This window comes from Girardinichthys multiradiatus, chromosome 5 (assembly GCF_021462225.1).
Source record: "Girardinichthys multiradiatus isolate DD_20200921_A chromosome 5, DD_fGirMul_XY1, whole genome shotgun sequence".
In the NCBI taxonomy this organism is placed as follows: domain Eukaryota; kingdom Metazoa; phylum Chordata; class Actinopteri; order Cyprinodontiformes; family Goodeidae; genus Girardinichthys; species Girardinichthys multiradiatus.
Genome location: NC_061798.1, coordinates 38,816,765 through 38,838,088, shown reverse-complemented (window position 1 = coordinate 38,838,088; position 21,324 = coordinate 38,816,765). Strand labels below are relative to the sequence as shown.

Sequence of the window (21,324 nt, the reverse complement as noted above, 5' to 3'; positions counted from 1 at the left end):
CAGATAGAGACAAGAAAAGGACAAGAGAGGAGTACACTCACAGGGACTAGTTTCCAGTACCAGCGGTTGGACTGACACTGCCAGGGAGCAAATAAAGACAGAGGCAAACCAGGGGAAGAAAAGACAGAAGCAGATCGAAGCCAGTGTCAGAATGTCAGCATTTAGAAATCACAAAGAAGCTTGTGTTAAGGATTTTACGGTTAATGTTAGCTTTTAGGCAACACAATGCGGTTATGGCAATCTTTTGTGATGGTTGAGGTTAGCAGAAGAGACAACACAAAGGTATTATATGACTGATCTGTGAGCATGGTTTTTAGATTTTCTTTTTCTTTTATTTTATTTTATTTTCTTTTTTTACCGTTTCTTGAACAGGCTGCAAATCTGAGCATGTTTGTGACTTAGGAAGCTCTTCTTCCTCTGTGCTTTCTCTTAACTTCTGGTTCAGCTGAAAGTACAAGACACGTGAGAAATAAAACACACAGTTATTAAAGAAATAACCTGCAGGACATTGCTTAAATACCATCCATCCATCCATCGCTTTGTTGGCATTCCTCTCCACTGTGGCCACGTGCTTGCTCAGGATGAGGGATTGCTGCAAATTCAATGAGGCAATCAGCTGGACCTTTTCAGATAGAAGCTGTTTCATTGTTTGTTGCTACAAATAGGACTGAAACTGGATCTGAATCTGACAATGACTGAACTGGATTGATCAGAATGTAACTGGAAATGACTCAGACCTGCTCGTCTTATAAATGCCTTGAGATTTGTTGGAAACATGGAAATAAACTGAGGTGCACTAAATCAAACTGAACTGTACTAAACTGAAGTTACTTGAACTGAATGACCTCCCGCTTATCCAAGACTGGGTCGCAGAGCTGACCGGTCCAGGAGAGAAACCCAGACCACCCTTTATAAAGCAAAACTCTTCAGCTCATTCTGGAGGACCCTAAGGCATTATCAGGCCAGAGGAAAAAGAATTACACACTGTGAAAACATATGTGGACACGTGGCTATTTATTATCGATTTTAACAATACAAAAAAAAACAAAAAAATCAAGAAACATTAGTAAACAAAAAGAAAAAAAACTGAATAAAAGACTTCCCTAAAGGGAAACTCTGCTTTGGGCCTCTTTGAACCTTGGGCTGACTCTGGCTCTGTCCAAAGAGCTTTCATTTCTGATTCTGATTCTGTGTCAGGTTTTAGTGGGATTTATTCTTCGTTTCCTGAAGACAGTGCTTCTCAGCTCCACTTTCCTAATTGTTTAATGCTGAAATGGTCAAATACAAGGACTGGACACAAAATGTGTGAAAAGGAAGCCAGGTTCTAAAGAAACCTTTAGGAAAGCCTACGGAACTATTGCTTAGGACCATTTAAAAATATTTCAAGATACAAATACAAGAAAAAAAAGATACACAGTTTAAAGTTTTGCAAGATTGTGTGTTTAAGGCGTTAAGGGCTGAAACATTTTAGACTTATTGGAAGACAGAAAGCTGTATTTCGCAGTATTACTTAATCAGTTATTATTCTGGAAGTACCATGAACATTTACCTGTGTGAAAACTTTCATTTTTTAAATTAGGTCTGATGAAACCTAACAGAAAATACTCTATTTTGTGTTTTTTTAGGAAATGAATTCATTTTCTTTTTTTTTTTACGGAGATGTAAGACCTTCCTTATTTCTTCTAATAAAACTACTGCCCAATTACGTACTAAAACAAATCCTCTTAAAGTTGCGATGAGATTATCATCACAAACATTGTGTGAAAACAAACTATGAGGTTTAAGCCTCAAAAACTTTGGGACCTCACCCTGTTGACCCAGAAGAGCAGCGCATTCTCCCATGGTGCCCCAATACCAATCTGTTCTGCTTCTGCCGCCATTTTGACCTGGCCAATCATCTCTCTGGCAGACAGTGACATCAGCGAGTCGATGAGGGCCAGATGCGCTTTCTGCACCAATCAGACACAAGAGGGACAATTGATCAGTAGGGAATATGGATTTAACACAAGCACCAAACTGACTATTTAGCAGTAGCAACTATACACTTTGACTTTAATACAGTCCAGATTATTGCAGTAAACGCTTATATGGACCCTGAGCTAGAAATTTACACCCAAAAATTAAATTCAATTTCAATTCAGTTTATTTATATAGCGCCAATTCACAACACGTCATCTCAAGGCACTTCACAACAGTCAGGTTCATACATTCCAATTAATCCTAATCATTGAACAGTGCAGTCAGATTCAGTTATTTATTCAAATTGGATAAAAAGTTTTTCTATCTAAGGAAACCCAGCAGATTGCATCGAGACAGAGACTTGCGGCAAGTCTCTGTCTCGATGCATCTTCATCGATGTCTCGATTAAAGTATATTTCCTGTTTCTCTTGTCTTGTCTTGTAGGTTTTTAATTTTCCTGTTTGCTGGATTTTACTTCATATTTTCTCCAGAATTAAAACCAAACATTTACAAATTCCCACACACAGACACACCGCGTTGATGGGGCTCTTGCTGAGGTCCTCCTCTGTGACGTCTGCTTCCTGGACCTTTGGGGAGAACCCTTTCTTAATGAGGAACTGCAGCAGGGCCAAGTTATCAGTCAGGGACCCCTGCGACGCCTGCCTAGAGCCCCCATGTCCCTGAGCCAGCAGGGCCTGAGTTCGACAGTAGATCTCTGGGGAGAGCAGCAGCTTGGTGACGGATGGCTTGAGATGCTCTTGTTCATACTGGTCCTTGTAAAGTGGCTCTCGGAGCTCCACTGGGACGTTTTCTGAAAAGTAAAAAAAGCCCCAAGTCAGACAGTCTGTTGATAGCTATTAAATAGATGAAGCTTTCAGTGAGATTTTAAAGCCCTTAATCAGATGATGATCAGACAATGCATCTTGTTAATGAGGTTCACAGAGTTGTTTTGGTTTCTACTGTATATAAAAGTTTCACCAGCAGATAACCAATTAGGCCGATTGATTAATTGGCCAATTGATTGGTTCATGTTGTCTATCTGTATGTTTATTTTTTTTTTTTTACAAACGTTAAATTCATTTGTACTTTCTCCAAATGTTAGACCCCAGCTGACTGGGAAGAAACAAACATCTTTACCATCCTGTTTAATCTAACTTCTGAAAGGAGTTGTATAATCCTTTCTATTGCTTTACCTGACAGCTCTTGTTGGGGCCATAATTCCTGCCAATCAGCCAGGTGCAATGATTATTTAAGGTGTGAAAGCATGATTCTATCTGCACACTCATTTGCTGAATTAGACTTGTGCAGGTATTTGTTTTTGAAATGCTAATTAAACTGTGATCCATCATTTCTTCTTTGACATTAACTGATTCCATGATTTTTTTTCCTCTTCATCTCTTTAAAAGGAAAACATCACTGCCTCAATATCCTTTTTTTCTATTCTGGTTATATGGTGTATATTGTGGTTGTTTAGCACCCAATAACTTAAAAAATATGTTTCTTTATGAAGGGAAAGTCTTTCATTTGCTGGTTCCTACAGAGATACAAATAAATAATAATATATGAATATCATCATTGACTTAATAATAAGGAAGGAATTATTATGGGCACATTAACCAATAAAAAATCATTCTAAATATACGTTTATACAAAAGAGATGTTTTGTTGTTGCATTAAGATATATGTCAGATTATATATTATGATTTGGTCTCCTTTTGGTAATATTTCCATCACAAATGGTCAAAATACATAAAATGACCTCAGCACCTTCTGTTGTATTCTTGTGGGCAGTGCTAATTAATAAATAATGCTGAATGAGCTGAGTAATGACGACATGTGATCCTGACATCATGGCTACTAGAGAGATAGACACGCTTTGTGTCTTTTAGAGTGAAAAATAAAACATAGCATGCAGATGGGGCAATTTGAAAGAGTGCACTATAATCATAGTTATAGTAATAACAGACTAAAAGTACCAATCTATTATTTTACACCTAGTAGTTTGGTGCAGATAGAATAAATATTTGACCTTTCTGATGATATGAGACTTAAAAAAGTCAACTCTGCATTGTTCTCTGATAAGGAAATACCTGGTGGTACTCTGCTGCGGAGAACTGCTTTGTAAAGAAACTGCCCATCACACAAAACGCTGTTACAGGTCCCTGCACCGAAACTGCAGCAGTGCTGCGTTAGATGTTGCAGAAGAAAATAACTACTTTCTGGAAAAACCTGGAGGCATTTTTCCAACAGTAGGAATTAGGTGACAGTGTAGTGACTGCAGGAGAGAATAATGTCATCATCTGCATGAACAGCTCAACTGGGTTACTCAGATAAGATAGAAAGAGGGAGAGAGTTTAGACCAAGTATGAGCGGGTCATTTCATGCACGCTTCTACAGCTGACCCATATTCCTCCGCTGGATAATCTTTAAAACTACAAGGCACTTGTTTGGAAAAAAGATCTCAGAGTATGCAGCACTTCCATTTATTTAATGGCAGCTGCTGTTTTATGTCTACATATGTCTAACAGGACATCTAATGAGGGCAGGAACTGACTTAATCTCCTTTCCCTGTTTGCATGCCGCTGTTGTGAGGCGTCCCTATGTAAGACGTTCCTTCCTCTCCTCCTCTGGCCTGTTTCAGTGATCCACCGAGAGGAGACAAGAGGAGAAAATCTAACTGTGTCCCTATATCAGCAGGACCTTACAGCTGAGTGACACACTGTTCTGAGGGGTGAACTTTGTCTTACTCTCTCTGCTACTGTGAGGGGAAAAGGGCCTTTGGTTACTAAGGAAACCGCAGAGCCATTTGTCCCAATCAGGGCTGAGGTAATGAGACAGGACTGCAGAGAATCAGAATCAGAATCAGAATAAGAAAAGCTTTATTGCCAAGTACGTTTTTGGACATACAAGGAATTTGTTTTGGCATAGTCGGTGCAATACAATACAAATTAAACACTATAAACATATCTACAATATAATATAAATATATGTGCACAGTTTTAAGTGAGTGAGTAAATGTAGAGCAGTATAAGATGCCAGAGCGGTACAATAGTGCAGATGATTATTGTGCAAGTAAAGCAGGAGTCCAAGCTGAGCGTTAATGTAACGCAGGAGCAGGAGCCATATAGACACTAACTGTATTAGGGGAAAAAAGAAGTTACATTTTATAACATCACACAAACACAAGTGTAGGACAACAAAGATGCTTCATTGTCAGTGGGGATTTATTTCGCAGATTTGATGTTTTGGAAAAGTCAGCCTTCTAATGTTTAGAGCCACCGTTGAAGGCTTCGGATGCTCTATTTAATTGTTGCCAACATTAAGCTTTTTTGGACATGTTGATAATGACAATGGCAATAATGATGGTGAACAACTCTGAAATGAAATAGTTTTGTGAACGTTTTGGTGGATATCTACATAGAACATCTAGGAAACACAGAATCTCAGATTACTTCTGCAAATGCTGCAATAAATGTATATTAGATCATCTGTAGATCCTCTTTTCACAGTTCTGGTCAGAAGTTTACATGCACTCAATATCACCAAGAATGTGGCACATTTACCAAAATATTAGCATATTTGAGCTGATGAGTATAATTTTGACCTTTGTGTTGATTAAAGAGAAGTCACCTTAAATTTAAACTTGTTTTTTTAAACAATCTCTGAAGTTGTGGAATCATTCCATCCTTGACAATTACAGGGTGTAACATTGCTGCAGATGATGAGTTAAAGGTCAACTTCTGACCAGAACTGTAATTTCACCTAATGGAAGAGCTGTGTCATTTAATGTTGTGTTATATGTATTTGTGGACTTTTGCTTCATTGAATGCAATTCTTAATCAGTTCAATGGAAAAAACTAAATACTGATAAGATTAAAATTTACCATTTTTTGTGATTTTTTGACAAAGTCAAAAAGAATTTCTTTAAAAAATAAAAGCTTGAGCTAATACAGTAGAAGTCAACCTTTTTCTGGCAATGTTTGAAATTTGCTTGGTGAAACAATATTATTTATTAGCTAATCTGGTGCTTCGTTTTCTTTCTTTCTTTTATTCCCTCCATTAAAATTCAATGAGGCACCCGGTGGCCATTTTCCAGCTGACTGACAACAACAACAAAAATTCAGCTGCTCCTCTCCCACTAACCAGACTGAACAAGAGATGTCCATAAAAAGCCACCACAAATGAAATGTAGCCAGACCCGTTTTTCCTGACCGGAGTGTAGGATGCAGTGTGACATCATCATGTTAGTCAGCAGGGTCTTAACCTTGACACAAGCAGCTGATAATGAATGAAGCACACCTTTAATTCACAAGCAGACAAAGTCAACAAGATCAGATAAAGAACCACATGGAATACACTTAGTTACTGTAGGTCAAACTTCAGATTTAAGCCGTATCCATCCAAACACCAGTTTGGATGTTTGTTTGAGATCATTGTCCTACTGGGACGCCCAACTGTGCCCTGGTTGAAACCCTCTTTTCCCATCTGTCACCCCTAGATGAAAGAAAATTGAGTAATTATGTCCAAGAACAACCCAGGGCTGTGGCAAACGGGATGCTGCTGGAACAGCAGGGTCAATCTTCACAGTAAAGCCATTGGATAGAGAGGGTGCTGACCAGGAAAAAGGCCCTCGTCTAGCATTCAGCACCTTCAGAACAGAATTTTGCAGCTGCCCATCTGGACTATCCAAATGAAAAGGGTTTAATGGTCAGAGAAGATAAAGGTCAAGCTATTTGGTCACTTACAAGCCTTACTGTCAAGCATGGTGGTGATAGCATCATGCTGAGGATCTGCAATGATAAAGGAGGACTTCCTCCAAATTCTTCAACTTCACTTAAAAGGTAACATGAATAAAACTCGGACACAATTGGTTGTTCCAACAGAACCATTATCCCAGACACACATCAACACTGGTTTTAGAATGGATAAAGCAGCCTAACATAACAGTCCTGAAATGGCTCTGACCTTTTTAAAACTTGTGAACTATGCTGAAAAGCTTGTTTTGTCCCAGTAAACCAACCAATTAAAATAAACTCTTCAATTTCTCATAACAAAGTCAAAAAGCCAGAATAAAATAACATAAAATAACACAATTCTCTGTTTTCTTTCCATCTTGCTGAGGGACTATTATTAGTGGAGGTATAAATGCATATGACCTTTTGTGGATTAGAGAAAACCAACAATAAATTCAAATGTGTGCATGACATGGTGCGTTTTAGAAATTAATTTAAATGCGCAATTAAAATCCTTCCATCATGAGAGAGAACTGTTGAAAGACATTATTAAAAGGCGAAAATTACGATGAGAGTTTAGATGATACTTCAGGTGGGATGAATGGATAGACAAATCCTAACTTTGCCTAAAATGAAAAAAGTAACTAATTGTTACCACTTCAAATCAACTCGAAGGAAAATGTCATCCAAGCATCAAAAATGCCTCTAAAGCATGTTGTTCATTTTCTTGAGCAGAAGAGGCCTGCAGCAGACTGAGCTTTAATCTCTGCGCCACATTTTGCAGAAGAAATTAATGCATGGTGCTGAATTTTGCACCTGTAATTCCATAAATGTTCCAAGTATTCATGCAGGTTATGTATTTTGCAGCAGGTATCTCTGGAGATAAAAAAAAAAAAAAAGACTTAATTGTCGCACAGTGTCACCTTCACTACCCCAAGCACGCGCTCCTGCAGCCCCGCGTGCGCGCGTAACACTGACACAAATATGATGAAGCTCTGACCCATTTACAGCAACCCACGCACGTGTAGCATCGACTATACATCGGTGGAAACTCTATTCCTGACAGAGATACAAAGAAATAACGCATCTTCTGTCCAGGCTGGGAAAAACCATCACAGGCCCGATGCCCCACTCTGACAATGGGTATTGTTGCATTGCAGCTATTGCAGCCCCTTTAGCTCTTGCATGCATCATAGTCCCCTAAGGAAAGTCCGCCTGATAAGCCTGATTTTTACGTCAAACAATTAGCTGGGAGCCCTGCATCAATTCAGCAACAAATAATACTGAGCTGTACACCCCGAGAGACGCCGGTAGGCCGTGAGAGCGTCGAGAAGGGTTTTTATGAAGGAGGATGCAGAGCAGAAGGATGCTCTAGGTTCCAATAACAAGAGGAGCACAACACAGAGCACCCTTTATAGCGGGATCAATTATTAAGCGCCCCACCCAAGAGGCGCCTCGGTGATGTGGAGCTGGTACCTGCAGAGCCGTACGATTTGGACAGCAGCCACCGGACGCTGGCGCAGATCCTGGCCCGGCTAATGTCGTACTTGTCCAGCGGCTTGATCTCCGGCACCGTGAAGGTTTTCTTCATGGCGCTGGGAGAGTCCACCATGGCTGCGATGTGCCGCTCGGAGGAAGGAGCGGCAGGATGATGAGGATGAGAAAGAGGAGGAGGAGGAGGAGGACCCTGTGATGCAAACACTGGCTCATAGGAATGAAACTTAAGAAATTCAAAGATTTTAAAGCAATATGCTAATATATGTTACTGGCAGTTGAAATCCATCAATAATCACTATGTGGTGCCTATGTGGCAAAGACACTGATTCACTTGACCCATCAATGAGCCTTCACGCCCCCTAAACGTTACATCTCAGACAGAAAGCACAAACTCAAAATCTGATACTTTATTTTTGATTCTCTACCAACTACAGAGCTCAAAGCGGCAACATTTCTTCCAAAGAATAATTCCTCAAAAACAATAAACGCCCTCCATGACGGTGATTATGAGTTGGGCTTAGGGAGATTCCCGTAGCAATATCCCAATCTCTCCACAAGGGGGCACAACCATCCTAAAACGATTTCTAAACTATTAATCAGCTGAGATCTTTATATCAACTTGCTGTAAACAGCAGATACTGTATCTATGAGTTGAAAAAAATCTATACCTCTTGATCTATTTCACATTTTACCACATAAGACCGTTTAAGATGTCGTTTATGTTATGGACCAACACAAGTAAGTAACAAAGTAAGATATGCCTGGAAAAAAGTCTTGTGGTGTTCATATGTAAACAGTGCTTTCTGTCTTCTCCAGTTTTTAACATCTAGAGACCCAAATGTTTGCGCATTCTTCTTTGTAAAATAGTTCAGACCGAATCAGATTAGATTGAGACTGTAAATAACTTGTGTGGCCACAGAATCTAGTTTGGATATATGTTTAGACTTTGACTGGGCCATTCTAACATATATATGAATATTCTTTGATCCATCTCTGGCTGTATGTTTAATCTTATTGGATGAAGAATCTCTTCAAAGCCCCTACCTCAAGTCTTTAGGAGCTGCCAACATGTTTTCTTCAAGGATTTCCCAACATTTACCTCCATCCTTTAACCTTGACCAGCTTCACTGTCCCTACTGACAAAAAGCATCACAACAGCTTTATGCTGTCACCAGGTTTCATTTGTTCAAGGTGATCTTCTTCCACATGTTTATGTTTCCTTTGTGGCCTGTGGCAAACAGGACTCCTTATTTCATTGTCTTAATGATGGCTTTTGTTGTGCCACTCTTCCATCAAGACCTTACTTGTAGTGTTCAACCAACAGTTGTCCAGTCAACAGATTCTCCCACATGAACTGTAGATCTCTGCAGCTCCTCCAGAGGTACCCTCACCATCTTGACTGGTTCTCTGGTTAATGCTTCCTTGCCCCACCTGCCCCCTGTAGGTAACTGGACGTTTCCTGGGCGGTTTGCATTTTTTATTTTATAACGTCACCTTGATTTAAACATTTCCACAGGTTTATTCCAGACCTGTCAGCTGTGCTCCTTCGTCTTTATGATGCTGTTGGTTCACTAAAATTATCCAACACAAAACTGAGGTCTTCACAGCTGTATTTATGAGATCAACTACAAGGATGTGGACACAGTTCACTAATCAGGTACTTTTGAAAGCAACTGCTATGCGATTTTTTTTTTATTGGTATCAGAGTAAAAGGATCATGAACATTAATGCATGCCACAATTTTCAGGTTTTCATTTGTAAAAAATGATAAAAATCTTAATTTTCCTTTCTCTGTTCCATAAAATCCCAACAAAACACACTGCAGTTTGGCACTGTACCGTACTGTTTACATGCTAAATGGTTTAGATGCCAAACGTGTTTCCATGTCTTTAAACCAGCAGAGGAAGAAGCAGCATCAGCACTGAAGAATGCAGCAGAACCAGTTTGATCTTCCAGTCAATTATTTTTGTGCTCAGTGCAAGGAAATAAAGTCAAAGTGTCTCGTGGTCGATGTTTCCATCAGACACAGAGAAGGTGGTTCACTGAATACTTCTTAATTAAGTAAGTGTAGGAACAGACTCAGGCTGGGGTTAAAGCGGACTTCAGAAGGAACTTCGGTGGAAAATTAGCTGATTTAACAGACAGGAGGTGAGTCGTATCTGTGTATAACAGGTTTATGTAAAATATCTTTTTTCACAAACCTTTTATTACATTTTATTATATATTTATTCTTTTAATTACATGGTAAATTGAAATTAATAGCCTAACTTTGAACATCTGTGGCAAGTTTTAAATGTTTACCTATTTTTACCTAAATTGTGAAACATTCTCAATTCTGTGTAACATGACATCTACATTTTCTTCACAATGTATATTTTATTTCAATAAAATGTTTATTTTCATTCAGTTTAATGCCCTTGTGTTTTAAAATACCCAAATTACCTCCATCTTATTTTTTTAAACGTTTAGATTCGAGATGGACGGCTCCTCCCTGAGAAAAGTCTTTTTCTGGAAAAAGAAAAAGACGTCTTCTTTGAACAACGCCTTCAACCAACTCAAGAGGGCGCTGCCAAAGAATAGGCAAATCAAAAAGAAAAGCATTCTGAAAAAACTGCACCTGGACAACTTGAAGAACAAGGACAAGAATTCCCAGAAAAACATCTCCCTGATACGAGACAAGAAGGCACCCAAATCGCTGAAGATACTCTCACTTGGCAAAGAGATGAAGCAGTCTGATCCAAACACTTCAGAAGGAAGGAATGACAACAAAGAGGGGCTTGGTCGAGTGGGCAACAAGATAAAAAAAAGATTTTCTCAGGAAAACAAAAAGGAACTCAGTGCAGAGCCAGAGATTGCTCCTCTGAAAAAAACAAATGAGGGTAAAACATCCTTACAGAAACTGAAGGATATCATGAAACCCAGTCGTTCATCAGAAACCAAAGCAACCTGAAGACTTGAATTAGAGACAATAAAATGGGACTCAAAGGGACACCTTATTTCAAGTTTTTAATGACATTGTAATTTTCATCACTAATGAAGGAGAGGCAAAGATGGTGGTTAAAGCTATAATGTTTGTGAATCATTACCATGTAAATGTCACTTTCACTTGATATTAAATGCAATTCGCCTTGGTTTTATTACTAGTCCTGGTTGCTCCACAGCATGGCATTAAAAATAAAACATTGCTTTGATTTTGCATAAAGCCAAGCTGCTTCTGGCATGTCTGCTTCTTAGCTCGAAACATATCGCAGATTATCTTAAATCGTCCTTTTAAAATGTTTAAAATCCAAATATTTACAAAGACGTATTGTGCATCGTATGCAACGAACACTTGCAGCTGGCTGTAATTATTACAAAAGAAAAGCGTGTGGAATCTTCAAGAAGCCACTTTGATTGCTTTAAATGAAAACTAGGAAGTTTTGTTAAAGGGTGAGTAAATTTTAAAAAACCACAACAGTGCACAGCAAAAGTGTTCACACCCCATGAACCTTGCACATAACCACAAACTTCATTGGATTGTATTGTAGTTTTTATAAGATACACCAACATTTAGTCACACATAACTGAAGTGGAAGGAAAATGATGAATGGTTTTCAACGTGTAAATGTGTCTCCACTCTGAAAACTCCAAATAAACTCCAAGGCAACCGATTGCCTTCAAAAGTCACCCGTGTTGTAAATGCAGTCCTGTGCAATCTCACCTGCTGACAACCCAGCTATTTGTTGGGCACTCCACAAACTAATCCTTTACTGAACAGCAGCAGGAAGAAAGCCGTGAGTACCATTTAACGTTTGCAGCAGCAAACACACGAAAGAAGGTGTTCTGGTCAGATGAGACCCAAATGTAACCAACCATCCATAATGCTTTATGTGGCCGAGAACTAGCCCCCGCCGAGCACACCATCCTCAATGTGAAACATGGTGGTGCCAGCATCATGCTGTGGGGATGATTTTCTTCAGCAGGGTCAGGGAAGCCAGCAAGAGTTGATTGGAAGATGGATGAAGGAAATACAGGCCGATACTGGAAGAAAATCTGACAAAAGGCGGCAAAACACCTGAGGCCGGGGCAAAGGTTCACCTTGGAGAATCTGTTGCCACACTTGAAGATTAATTTTTACAAATACTTACCATCCAGTCTAACAGAGCTTGAGTTAGTTTGCAGAAAACAAGTACAAATTTTCAAAGCTGATAGAAACTCAACGCAAAACACTTGTAGCTTTAACGGCAATGAATGTGGTTCTACAAAGTATTGACTCGGGGGAGCTAAATGCATACAACACTTCTTAGATTTTTATTTGTAAAAAGAAAAGAAAAAGACTGTTGAACTACTGTTGATCAATAACATAAAATACCAATAAAATACATTGAAGTTTGTGGTTGTAATGTGACAAGATGCTAGAAAACGTGAGAGGTGCAAGGCACTGCGTGGGGGAAAAAATATGTTAAAACAAAAATAAAAATATAGCTAATAAAACATTTTATTCTGACAAATATATTTGTAGAAAGCCCCTAATGTGTGATTCTAATTATTTCCATCCTTCAGATGAGACTGTGTTAGACTTTTCAGTTACATGCCAATAAAAAAAGTTTTGCCAAGCTCAGAACAAACTTTGCTTTTTGTTAATCGAGAGGCAAATTTTGGACTAATATATTCACCTTGCAGCTACCCTCGAGATAAAAACCAAATATAAATAAAATGTTATAATTTATAAAATGAACATATGAAGTCTGAAGAAACAGCAGAACCAAATTCGGCCCTTTTATCACTTTGGTGCTCCTCAAAAAAGGCAAATTTGTAAGAAAACACCCTTACTCTGAAAGCTACACAACCTGGCGATTAAAATGCTAGATTAATAACCACCTGCATGAAATCAGCACAGGATGAACCAGTTCAAAGACAGTTTTAGGCACTAAACATTGATAAGTTACAACTTTTACTATTTACAATTTATGGCTTACTTTACAGAGTAATCTCTGGTGCAAATAAACATTTGATCTCTAAACGATATTGCAAACATTCAGCTGCCTCTTTGTTTCAGAAGACGCAGAAAACAATGCAGCAGTCCTGCAACTAAACCTTCCAGACATTGACCAAACAATGGGAAACAGTTCGAGACTGGCTGGTTGTAATCGGGAGCCTTTTAGTTGTTCTTGTTTTAAATGATCTCTGACTTTACATCCCATATTTGTATCAATGTGCAGAGATCAAGTACTAAACCTCCTAACAGACCCATAGAGGGTCATTTACAGAAACCTTTAAACCTACTTATTTTACATTAGCAATATGTTTCTAAATTCCAGGAAGAGAGGTCGACGAGTTGATGTAGCAGCCATAGCGTACACAGTGTGGCAGGGCATACTTCGATCCTTCACAAAGCTCCCACCTTTGTAACTGTCCTTGCAGTTTTACTACTTTAGCGCATTGTCACACTGTTTTCGCAGCTCCTCTGGGTCCGTCCTCATCTCGTCGGTGAAATATCCAAAGTAGACTCTCTACACAAATCTGCAGACAGTTGCCTAAGATAAATCAGGCTGTGGTTCACATTCAAAACAGTATAAGCTAGGTCTATTAGGGGAAAAACAAGTGTAAAGTTGCATGGATTAATATCAGTTTGTTGGCCAGAGACATTGACCTTTGAAGCAATCTTCTTTAAAGCATACAAGCATTTGTCAGGGTGTATGCATGCTTAGATCATGCTGAGGACATACTAATGTTTGCCTCAGTTATAGTTTTCTGCAGTACCAGCAGCAGCGTCTTCTGAGGCGTGATTCATGAGCGGCAACCCATTGACCGCAGTTGTCTTCCGGATGGTACGAAGCCTCGAATCCTACAGGCAGATAGAAGGAGAGGCAGATTGAGGGTAGGGACAAAAGTTGAGGAAAGGTAAAAAAAGACCAGAGGAGTGGAAGAGAGAAGAAATAAAAGGGTGAGGATTAGATGCAGATGATCATGTGAAAATGAAACGGAGGGAAAGACAGAAAAACAATGGGCAGCGGGTTAGTCATGTCCAAACAAGCAAAAAGAGCCTAAGATGCCAAGAAGAAAAAGTCATGCAAATAAATTATAATCCCAAAGATAGTTTTATTTTGTTTTTCCTATATGAGCAATGTTAAATCCTCCCCAGGGTGTGATGCCACAAGGGGGCACCATGAGGCAAAAAACTCTAAACAAAACCTGCTATTGTCTTTTTATTGATTTTTTCCCCACATTTTGGAGTCAATAGGAAATAAAATATTCCTGTACACCACAGGTGGCTAAAAATGCTGTTTTCTGAGTCAAAGTTTTTGATTCTGTGCCAAATTAAAGGGTTACATGTTTTCCTGGCCTAATGATTTTGAGTTTAAACTAGCCCAACCACATCTGGACTCAGGACTCAATCTGATCATGACAAGAATAATAAGCACATTATTTAGACTGGTGAAACTTGGACTGAATAACTAAGTGCAGTGTTAGTTTTCCACTAAACTTCACTTTTTCATTATGAGCCATTCTGTTAGTCTATCACTGAAACCCCGACATAAGCACAAGTTGCAACGTGACCAAATGGAAAACAGTGGGGGTTAAAACGTTTGCAAGGTGCTGTCTAAATTTCACCGGATATCACAGAGAAGTGGCCCCAACCAGAAAAAGCAGGCAGACAAAACAGTAAAATAAAATAAAAAGACAAATGTGGCCATGTTTTGCATTTATTTTTAAATCAGATGTAATGTATTTACAAAAATAAACCCTAAATGATATGAAACAAACCTGAAATACCAACACATCACTAAAATATCAGTGTTAATACCGATTTAACTAAAGTATAAAAATTATTTTGTGTAAATATACAAACATCTAGGTAAAAAAAAAGTAATAAAAGAATATTAACCTTCTTTAAAACTGCATGCATGACTTCAATATTTTGCAACAAAAAGTCTCACTTCCTGTTGGACCCTCCTTTTTGATCTAGATGTCAGAAAACAATGTTCTCATGAATCTCTGCTCTGATGTCAACATGTCAGTGAGAACACAGACAAGACACGATACGTGTGACTGCATTTCTTGCTGGTGTGCGTGAGAGTGCATATTTACAACAAATGCACATGCCAGAGTAACAAGTCAAAGGAAATGTGGCAATAAGCATGATCTGGTTTAAAATCTTGCAAACATCTGGACCCAGTTAACACAGCACAAAAAAAGAACACACACACACACTGCACTGATGAGGCAGAAATGTTGTGGTTACGATATACAAAGTTACATTAGCATGAACCAGCAGAGCGTTTCCAGGCAACAACAACAAAAAAAAAAAAGGAGGCTTGGCTTTAGCACAAGGCGGTGAAGCCATTAAAATGTTTGATCAAAACCTCTCTTGAATTTTCTTGGTTCAAGCAAACATTTATATACAACGTTTATATACATGGAATTAGAACTGCATGAAAAGAGAACAATGTAGATGGAAATATTGCAAAAAGGCACAACTACCTAATTCCAACTGAGTGCCTGAATTTTTGAGGCCAGTCAGTGCTTGTGTAGCAACCTAACATAAAGAATGTACAGATGTTTACAGAGAGTTACAACACTGGATAGTAACACGATGAGCTGCAGACAGGATGCAGCAAACACACCATTAGCAAAGTGTGCGGACGGGGAACATCCCTCTGACTAATCTGGTTTAACCGTTCAGCTCACAGGGCCGGAGCAGAGCTCAAGATGACTGAAAATGAGAATGACTGTGTCATCAGAAAAAAAAAAAAACTTAAACACAACAGGGAACACCTACAGATCACAACCTCCATTAGTTCAAACTTTACACAAACTAGAAGTGCACAATTTTATAATTGCAATTGTACGATCCAATCGATATTTGCAAATAGCAAAGGACTGCTTGGATGCAATTTCTGAGAGTATATCATTTGATAGTATATTATATTTTATATTCAGTGCATGCCAATAATAGATCTGGTCTGTTGAATAGGCTTTCACTGACCTCGGTGCACACACTTGAGGTATATTTGTAGTGGCTGTGATGCTAAAGCTCCTAAAAAATGTTGGAGACATTATGGTGAAATGAACGAAAAAGAAACCAAAAAAAGTGACTAAATCACTATTGATATTGTCATCACAATATTCAGCTAAAATATCGCAATTACATGTTTTCCTGACATTGAGCAGCCCTGACTGAAACCCTGCTGAACTGCACAGCTGTATGGCACCACCTGCTCTCTTATTCTTTCACACATACTGATGTTGGACCCAATATAAATAATGATTAAGCTCATTGAAGCTCCTGTATAGCTAAAATATTTTAAACATTTTACACATCTGACAAAACAATTATGCGTTTTTTTTCCCACATTTTACCCTGGGTGCAGCTGGTTTTATTAGAAGGGTCTTTTAAAAATAAACTGAATGTCTTGTGACAGATTGCCATTGCAGGTTTTGCTAAAAGCTACAGGGCTATAATCAGTTTATAAAAGGTGTTGTAGTTCTTCTAACATGGTTTAAGACGGCTGTTTTGGAGAAATGTATTGCTTTATTTTATAGTTTAACATTCTATTGTGAAGACAGAAAATTTTAAAACTTAACCAGAAAATAGAAAAAAACTGTTTTTCTTGACTACTATTTATAGTTCTTAAAATAAATTTAAATTGCCTAAAATCGGTATTGGCAGGTCAGAGCTCTACAAAATCAGAAGTCGGTCCAGAAACCTCTGATCGACCCAACTGCAGTTTTCTAATTCTTGTTTGTTAAGCTCTGAGGTGCCCATTCTGAATTTCCGATACAAACTAGTGCATTCCTGTCCTGCTGGTTGAGGGGGATTTCAGGGGGTTGACGACAGATTTGTGAGTTTTATCAGACCCTGTCAAGCCAAACATCGTCTTATTTTGGGCATCAGAAGAACAATCAGTGCATCATTAGTTGTGACACTGATTAACAACAGTCACAGACCTCCAGCTACTTTGATACCTAGTTATAGGTCTAAAGCTAAGAGAAATGTCAAACGTAAACGTGCTTTGAAAAATGACCTGGACATGTTTTACAGTCGATCTTCATCCTCTTTCTTCCTCAATGTAGCATTGACAGAAGGTCAAAAAAAGACACAAAACTTGATACATATGCTTTACAGAGAAGCTGCACCTGTAGGCTTGTCCACATAAATAAGCAAGCAAAACCTCACTGAAAACCAAAAATAAAAATGGCACTAATGCAAGGGGAAGAGTTTTTACCACAAACATGAAACAGAACAGGCATTGCACAGAACAAATGAACAAATCAGAAGCACATATTTAAACAGGAAGTGTTTAAATATGTACGAAATAAAACTGACAAGCCTTCACACTGTTTTTTCAGGTTCAGGTAAAACGAGCCTAATTATGGCTTTTTACAGGATGTGTGACAAAATTTTCTACCACCCCTGTGGAAACCAACCTCTGTGTGAACCTTGTCTGCTCACTCATATATTTAGATAGTGGCTTTCTGCAGAAATACCCTGCATTTATCAGTTCTTATGTCTGTAAGTGACACACAGCTCCACTAGTTCTGTAAGTCCAAACATACAACGGTAGTCAAGAGTTGGGAGTATGCAATTGTTCTTAATATGTCTTTTTTGTATGTTTTTATGTAATTTTACCAAAGAACATGACATTTGCCACACTTTATGCCTCCATAAAGACAAACATTTATTCTGCCTTTAGATACATACACTGCTTGGCCAAAAAACAGTCTCCACCGAAAATAAGTCACACACTAATATTTTGTTGGACCGCCTTTAACTTTGATTACGGCTTGCATTCGCTGTGGCATTGTTTCGATAAGCTTCTGCAATGTCACAAGATTTATTTCCACCCAGTGTTGCATTCATTTTTCACCAAGATCTTACATTGATGGTAGAGTCTGATCGCTGCACAAAGCCTTCACCAGCACATCCCAAAGATTCTCAATGAGGTTAAGGTCTGGACTCTGTGGTGGCCAATCCATGTGTGAGAATGATGTCTCATGCTCCCTGAACCACTCTTTCATAATTGAAAGAGAATCAATGAATCCTGGCATTGTCATCTTGGAATATGCCCGTGCCATCAGGGAAGAAAAACTCCATTAATGGAATAACCTGGTCATTCAGTATATTTAGGTAGTCAGATGACCTCATTCTTTGAACACATACTGTTGCTGAACCCTGACCTGACCAACTGCAGCAACCCCAGATCATAGCACTGCCCCCACAGGCTTGTACAGTAGGCACTAGGCATGATGGGTGCATCACTTCACCTGCCTCTCTTCTTACCGTGATGCGCCCATCACTCTGGAACAGGGTAAATCTGGACCCATCAGACCATATGACCTTCTTCCATTGCTCCAGAGTCCAATCTTTATGCAAACTAACAAATTGGAGTCTTTTTTTCCAGTTAGCTTCACTGATTAGTAGTTTTCTTAAGGCTACACAGCTGTTCAGTCCCAATCCCTTGAGTACCCATCACATTGTGTGTATGGAAATGCTCTTACTTTCACTATTAAACATAGCTTGGCGTTCTACTGTTGTTTTTCTTCAATTGGATTTCACCAAATGTTTAAGTGATCACAGATCACAATCATTCAGTATTTTGTTCCGGCCACATTTCTTCCTCGAAGACGATGGGTCCCAACTATCCTTCCAGATTTTAATAATGCGTTGGACAGTTTCTGCAAACTCCTTAGATGTTTTCTCTGCTTGATGCATGCCAATGATTTGACCCTTCTGAAACAGACTGACAACTTCTTCACAACCACAGGATGTCTTCAGAAATGGTTGTTTAAGAAATAAGTGGCAACTCATTGCACCAGTTGGGGTTAAATAACTTATTGCCAGCTGAAACATAATCACCCATGCAGTAATTATCCAATGGGAGGCTCCTACCTATTTGCTTAGTTAAATCCAGGTGGAGACATCATTTTATGGATAGTTGAGGATCTTTGAAGTGAGGTTCTGTTAAAAGTAGGGATGCACTAATAACAGCATCCAGGATCTGTCAAACACCATGTGCGTGAACTTGGTGAGCCAGAACATACATTTCTCCGGCTATAGATGGCGTCAGTTTGTACACACATATTTCAGCCCAGTAAGCAGCAGTAACACAGCATAACATTTAGGCACAACGAAGAAGAAGAATCTTAAATGCATTGTATCACTCGTCCCTAACTTAGGAGTCTGATGGTGGAGAAAGAGGGATGTCAGCTGTGTGGAGGTATGTCCAAGTGAACGAAGATGACAAATGTAGAGCAAACTGCAATTTATGCTAAGAAAAGTTGTTAAAAGGAGGATCGAAGTCCAGCACCTTTACACTAGCGATTTGATAAAACATAAAAAAAACAACAAAAAAAACGCCGGGTTTAAAGGGTTTGCAGCGGGAAACCGCAACAGCTAGCTCTGTAGCAACCTCTAGAGAAGTGGGCAAAAATGTCCAAAGACAACCTGCTCGCAGTGAAGAAACAGAGGGGCTTATGAGTCAGGACTGCATTTGATCACCTCTAGACCAAATTCTAAAATTTTCAAACTGTATTTTAAAATTTTTTAAAGACTGTTTAGTGTAAAACTATCCAGTTGTAGTTTAATCAGTCTGAGATTTAGGAGACATGTACACATTAATGGTAATGGTACACGAATAAGTCTAATCTGGACTGGAATATTCTACACCTATTTAAAAGTTGACATTTGGAAAATGATCCTACTTATGAAAAATATTTAGTTTTCCCAAAAACAGCAATAATCAGTTCTTGTTCTTGTGTACCTATCGTCGTGCATCTTCTGCTACTGTATTGTGAGCTGGAGGAACTGTTGCCCACCTAGAATTCAGTTAAACTGGTCATTTAAATTTCCGTTTTATACTAAATGAAAATGCCTGAAATTCCATTACCTGCTGAGACAACATGTTACAGAACTATTTGTCTAAATTAAATTTGGACATGAACATAATAAAAGATAGTGTATGCTAAAAAAACATAAGCCCATAAAAACTTAAAAGTCGGGATAGGGGCAGACACAGTTACTTTTTTTAAAATATTTTTTTGCAGGCACTAGTGGCCTATATTGCACTAATTTATTTGAAAGTGAGCTGACAGGTCCCTTGCCAGTCTGCATCGAAAACTATATGGGTCACGTGCTCTAACCCTGCGCCCCATACACGTCCATTTTTTAAATACTTTTATAATCTGATGAGGAACTCTGATTATCTGACAAGATTTATTTTGTTTTTTACTCCAACTGACATTTCTACTTTAGTAAGTGTCCAGGTTTTCCAATCAAATATTTGATCATCTGCCAAAAAGGCAAAAACGCAATTAAATTGGCCAAAACATACGAGCAGCAGTCCGCTAAGGTGTCTGGCTTAAATTCAAAAGCAGACTTTAATGCGAATTGTTCTGTTTGTGACTGATGTAATCTCCTTTGGTTTCAGACAGTACCTCAAGGGTGGTAAACTGATTCTCAGACGTGCCGTTTTTCCTGCGGCACAAAAAGCACAGCAGCTCCTTGAAGGTCCTCCTCATCTCTTGGTCCCTGAAGCAGTAGACGATGGGGTTGACGAAAGAATTACACTCGGCCAGCACCAGGAAGTACTTCTCGAAGCTCAGTACTTTACACTTGCAGTCGACACCGTCGAGCATCAGTAGAACTAGACCGGGCGTCCAGCAGAACACGAAGAGGCCTGTAGGGAGAAATCAAGGATGTTAGAGAATCCACAACTTAAAATTATCACGTGGATCTTACAAAGAATGTGAAGAAGTTGGCAATCAATGGTGGCTGAGGGAGTGATCTACAAATTTCCTGGTAGACACACAGGAGACCCACACACAAAGAGTTACAGAACATGCCTGCTTGTGGAATGGGTTTAGTCTGTACGATCGGGTTTTATTATCATAGTTCTTGATTAGACATCTCAGGAACGCATGCACATGCAGCACCCGGGGCACTTATATATGCACACAAACTGTGGACAGAATTGGTAAAACGATGTGGAAGTAAGCACTAGGACGAAAACTTGTCATGCATTCCTTAGAAACCTAAACAAATCCCGCCAACGGTCACAGCCACCCAGCTTCACCCTCTACTATTAAACTACAAATTCTCTCTCCTGCTCCAGTTTTAAGAAGCAATTTAAATATATTTAAAATCTAAATTATT

The 21,324-nt window shown here is 38.9% G+C and overlaps 2 protein-coding genes and 1 long non-coding RNA gene across 11 annotated transcripts in view; 1 reads left to right on the top strand and 2 right to left on the bottom strand.

Annotated features, from left to right (window-relative positions):
- LOC124868826 (calmodulin-regulated spectrin-associated protein 3-like) overlaps positions 1 to 8,453 on the bottom strand; it is a 31,508-nt gene extending 23,055 nt beyond the window's left edge. For 3 of the 8 annotated variants that reach the window (XM_047366431.1, XM_047366435.1, XM_047366433.1), the window contains exons 1-6: positions 8,136 to 8,453; positions 2,493 to 2,770; positions 1,809 to 1,949; positions 521 to 592; positions 359 to 445; positions 42 to 77 (exon numbers count right to left, since the gene is read on the bottom strand). In XM_047366431.1, the coding sequence (XP_047222387.1) occupies positions 42 to 77; positions 359 to 445; positions 521 to 592; positions 1,809 to 1,949; positions 2,493 to 2,770; positions 8,136 to 8,304 (783 nt within the window). In that variant the 5' untranslated portion in view covers positions 8,305 to 8,453. The remainder of the gene's footprint in view (positions 1 to 41; positions 78 to 358; positions 446 to 520; positions 593 to 1,808; positions 1,950 to 2,492; positions 2,771 to 8,135) is intronic. The other 5 variants (XM_047366436.1, XM_047366438.1, XM_047366432.1 and 2 more) reach the window with 4 other exon arrangements.
- A 1,453-nt stretch (positions 8,454 to 9,906) lies between these two features.
- LOC124868349 lies at positions 9,907 to 11,855 on the top strand. Its single transcript, XR_007038307.1, has 2 exons — positions 9,907 to 10,337; positions 10,659 to 11,855. It is a non-coding gene; the product is annotated as an uncharacterized LOC124868349 (long non-coding RNA).
- Positions 11,177 to 21,324, bottom strand: part of LOC124868348 (lysophosphatidic acid receptor 2-like) — a 30,900-nt gene continuing 20,752 nt past the window's right edge. For both annotated transcript variants that reach the window (XM_047365524.1, XM_047365523.1), the window contains 2 exons: positions 20,607 to 20,848; positions 11,177 to 14,016 (listed from right to left, as the gene is read on the bottom strand). In XM_047365524.1, coding sequence (XP_047221480.1) covers positions 13,909 to 14,016; positions 20,607 to 20,848 — 350 coding nt within the window. In that variant the 3' untranslated portion in view covers positions 11,177 to 13,908. The remainder of the gene's footprint in view (positions 14,017 to 20,606; positions 20,849 to 21,324) is intronic.